At 47.6% G+C, this 3,998-nt stretch overlaps 1 protein-coding gene across 1 annotated transcript in view; it reads left to right on the forward strand.

Annotated features, from left to right (window-relative positions):
- Positions 1 to 1,390, forward strand: part of EBP (EBP cholestenol delta-isomerase) — a 4,169-nt gene extending 2,779 nt beyond the window's left edge. Inside the window, 3 exon segments of the mRNA XM_007450870.1 lie at positions 1 to 29; positions 155 to 285; positions 912 to 1,390. The exon segment at positions 1 to 29 is cut by the window's left edge and continues 9 nt beyond it. Of these exon segments, the coding sequence (XP_007450932.1) occupies positions 1 to 29; positions 155 to 285; positions 912 to 1,135 (384 nt within the window). The 3' untranslated portion in view covers positions 1,136 to 1,390.
- The last annotated feature ends 2,608 nt before the right edge of the window (positions 1,391 to 3,998 follow it).

Genomic DNA, 3,998 nt, shown 5'->3' on the forward strand with positions numbered 1-3,998 from the left:
TATGCCAAGGGAGACAGCCGATACATCCTGTAAGTGTTTGCCTCTGTCAAGGGAGACCTGTGTTTTGGAGGGGTGGTGAGTCAGGGACCACTAATGGGGTGCCTTGTGGGGAGAGCACAGTGATGCCAGTGCCCCCCAATCCTTTCTCTTGCAGGAATGATAGCTTCATGATATGCATGGAGACCATCACAGCTTGCTTGTGGGGACCACTCAGCCTATGGGTGGTGATCGCCTTTCTCCGCCAGCAGCCCCTCCGCTTTGTCCTACAGCTTGTGGTCTCTGTGGGTGAGGAGAGGGCCCACACTGGGTGCTTGAGAGCTTGATGGGGGATCCACAGACATGGGGGCATCCCTGCAGGTGGGACCTCTCAATGTGCCCATCCAGGGCTGAGTCAGACTGAATGACAAACTCCCTGAGGTTCTGGAATAGCCATGCCCCTCTTGGCCTGCATTCTCAAGCAAGGAGGGTTCATTTCTCCTCCCACTCCATCACAAAGTCTCCCATGAAGGTTACGGTTACATGAGGTGACCCATGGTGGTGGGAGGCCCCCGGATCCTCCAGGAGCAAGATTCTGAGTTTCCTTCATCTGAGATTCAGTCCTCTTACGTTCTTACTTTGTTAACTTTCTGGAAATGTGAGTTCTCTCTAGTCCTGGAATCCTGAGCTGTCTTGAATGAAAGGATTTTGAGCTTCCTTAAACTCTAGAGATATGAACTCTCCTGAGTTCAGAAAGTCTCAGCTTCTGATTTCTGGAAATCTCACTTTTCTGTTTTCTGAAATCCTTAGCCGTATGATTGCAGAACTCTTAGGTCTCTGAATTTGGGAATCCTGAACTCTGATGACTTGGAAAATGGCTTGGAATTGTTCCCCCTCCTTACAGGCTTTCCTTCTCCCCCTTCTATCTCCCACAGGTCAGATATACGGGGATGTGCTATATTTCCTGACAGAGCACCGTGAGGGATTCCAGCATGGGGAGCTGGGCCACCCTCTCTACTTCTGGTTTTACTTTGTCTTCTTGAACGCCCTGTGGCTGGTGCTGCCCGGAATCCTCGTGCTTGATTCTATAAAGCAACTGGCTCATGCCCAGAGCATGCTGGACACCAAAGCCACAAAAGCCAAGAGCAAGCAGAACTAATGAGTGATGAACTGGGCTTGAACACTGGCTATTGAGGAACTCTTCACCTGCCAGAAGATTCCAATCCTTGCTCTCACAGGTTGGAAGGACAAATCAAATTGATCTGTCAAACTCAGGCTGATGGGTGAACAGGGGGAAGAAAAGAGCTGTGTGGAGCTACTGTCAGGAGCTGTTGGGACAAAGGTACAAGAGAACCTTGGAAGTCTGTGATGGGGACAATTTTTTTAAATCGGGAAATAAAGATCTTGACCCTATGCTGAGAGATCTTTAATGACTAACCCCAGAGATGCCCCATGACTGACCCCATAGACCCCTCCAGCACTCATTCCACAGACCACCATTCTCTCAGCCATAGACTGCCATCATCATCATGTAGACCTCGAATCTATGACCTCACAAATCCCCATCACTGACCTCACAGATTCCTCTGATGGCTGATTAGATCCATGAATCGCACCTGTCAGCTCTTTTAAGGTGTGATCATCCACCCACACCCTTGGCGTTCTCTCCAGAACACACCTCTCTTTTTGCATTATGGACACAGGCTGAGAATTTTCCAAATCCAAGTTCTTCAGTTTACTCAACCTCTTGTCTCCTGATCAGGTACCCCACAACTACCCCATCACTAACTCCATAGACCCCTCATTACTCCAAAGATCCCCATCACTACCCTAACGATCCCATCACTCATACCAGAGACCCCACAAAACTCACTCCACCACCCTCCCATCACTCACACCACATACTCCATCATTAACAACTAAGATACCCATCACTCTCCCCACAGCCTTTCATTTGCTCCATAGACAGACCATCATTCACCTCACAGACCTCTGTCACTCACACCACAGACCCCATCACTCGCCCCAACAGACCTCCCATCACGTACAACTCCAAGACTCACCTCATAGACTCCCTATCATGTGTCACACAAACCCTCTCACTCTCCCCACAAACCCCCGATCATTTACCCCATAGGCCTCTTATCACTCACCATACAGATCCCCTATCACCACCCTATAAACTCCCCATAACTCACCCTGCAGAATCCATCGCTTACCTTACATGCCCCATCACTCACCCTATAGATCCCCAATTACCCCACAGATCTTCCATCACTTACCCCATATCGTATCACTCAACCCCACAGACCACCTATCACATACCCACAGATACTCTTCACCCTACAGACCCCCATCACTCATCCTGCACTCTGTCATTAACCTCATAGACCTTCAGTCATAAAACAAATGGGTACTTGAGGAATTTTGAGGAGATGACAAAGAACGAATAATAAAACTGCAGATACCTGGAGACTGGCTCCAGGTAACCTGTGCAGAGCAGGACTTCAGTTTAAATCCTGGTTCCGCTCAAGCCTACAGTGTAGCTTTTGACAAATGCCTCACTGTTAAGGCCGTGCTTCACTTCCTCACCTCAGATCCATCACTTACCTCATGGTTTACTTAAGGCATGCTGGCCTCTGTGCTCTTCCTCAGACACACCAGGCACAGGCCCACCTTCCGTCCATTGCACTGTCTGCTCTCTGTGCCATTTACTATCGCTTTGGTCTAGAGCATGTTTTCCCCTTTCATTCAGTGCTTTCATCTGTAAAATGCTTATAATAATAGTACCTATCTCATAGGGGTTTTATGCAGATTAAAGGAATTAACATATTTAGACTATCTGGCATACACTTTATTGAATGGAACAATGAACGAATGAAAGAGAAAGTTCTCCCCAGCACTATGGCAAGGACCTCCTTTTTGAATTCCTTGCTTCCAGTATCTTTCCTTCCAGGGCTCTCTCCACAACCAAGACAGGGACATCTGATCACATCATACCCCCATCTAAAACCTGTGCTCCAGGACCTGCAGGATAAAACTCCAAGCTCTAGGCTAATGTTTTGCTCATTCCACCCTATGGTAATTTTAATGAGAAACAGACTTTCAAACTCCCTGTTTCCATCAGAAAATCCAGCAGTGCCACAGAAGTGTTTTAGAATTGCAGACTTGTCTAAAAAGGTAACGTTAAGGGTAGCATCCATACAATACTGCAGCAACAGCTGGAGTCCAGGTAACTTACGGGACTCCTTTGTGAGAAATTACATTTGTAAGGGCAGCCTGTATTTTGTCCAAACCATATAGATGTTATACAGTAAAGTGAGGAGAATGCCTTTTTGCATTTTGTGGTACATAAAGTTTCTCAAAGGAGTCTAAGCTATGTCCAGTATTCAGCTGATATTTGGTGGACACACACCATTTAATAACAGGACCGATCTCAACGTGTTGTAAGGATTCAATAAAAACAAAGGCAAACTTTAAAAAGCTAGGACCTCCAGAGAGCATACAAAATGGCTTTTTTGGGTAAATTACTTATTGAAGTATAACATGCGGGGAGAAACTGCAAAAATCATAAACGTACAGCTCCATGAATTTTCACAACGTGTAAACTAGTTTTTAAAAGATTCTGGAAAGAGGATTATTCTTCCGTTCAGCGGATTCATTTGAAGTGAGGATCACAGGCGTTTGAAATAGATGACATCATCTCTAAGCAGAGACGCGAGGCGACTTGGGGCGGGATGTGGAGGCTTGACGTCTTCGCGCAGCAGCTTCCTTTCCCCGCCCACTTTTCTCGCCTGAATAGGTCGTCACTTTAACACTGCACCTAGGTGAACCCGGAAGCAAACTGCCCAAACAACCAAACCAAGGACAAGGGCGGGGCGGGCCCTCAATAGGCGCCTGCACACTGGCTAAAGTGAGGCAAAATGCCCGGCTTTGCGGGGCGGGGTTCCTGGCAACAGCACACTGTGCGCGTGCGCAGCGGCGACCTCCACCCTGTGCCAGGTGGTGGTGGTGGTGGTTGG

The sequence above is a fragment of the Lipotes vexillifer genome, unplaced genomic scaffold, assembly GCF_000442215.2.
Source record: "Lipotes vexillifer unplaced genomic scaffold, Lipotes_vexillifer_v1.1 scaffold129, whole genome shotgun sequence".
Lineage (NCBI taxonomy): Eukaryota > Metazoa > Chordata > Mammalia > Artiodactyla > Lipotidae > Lipotes > Lipotes vexillifer.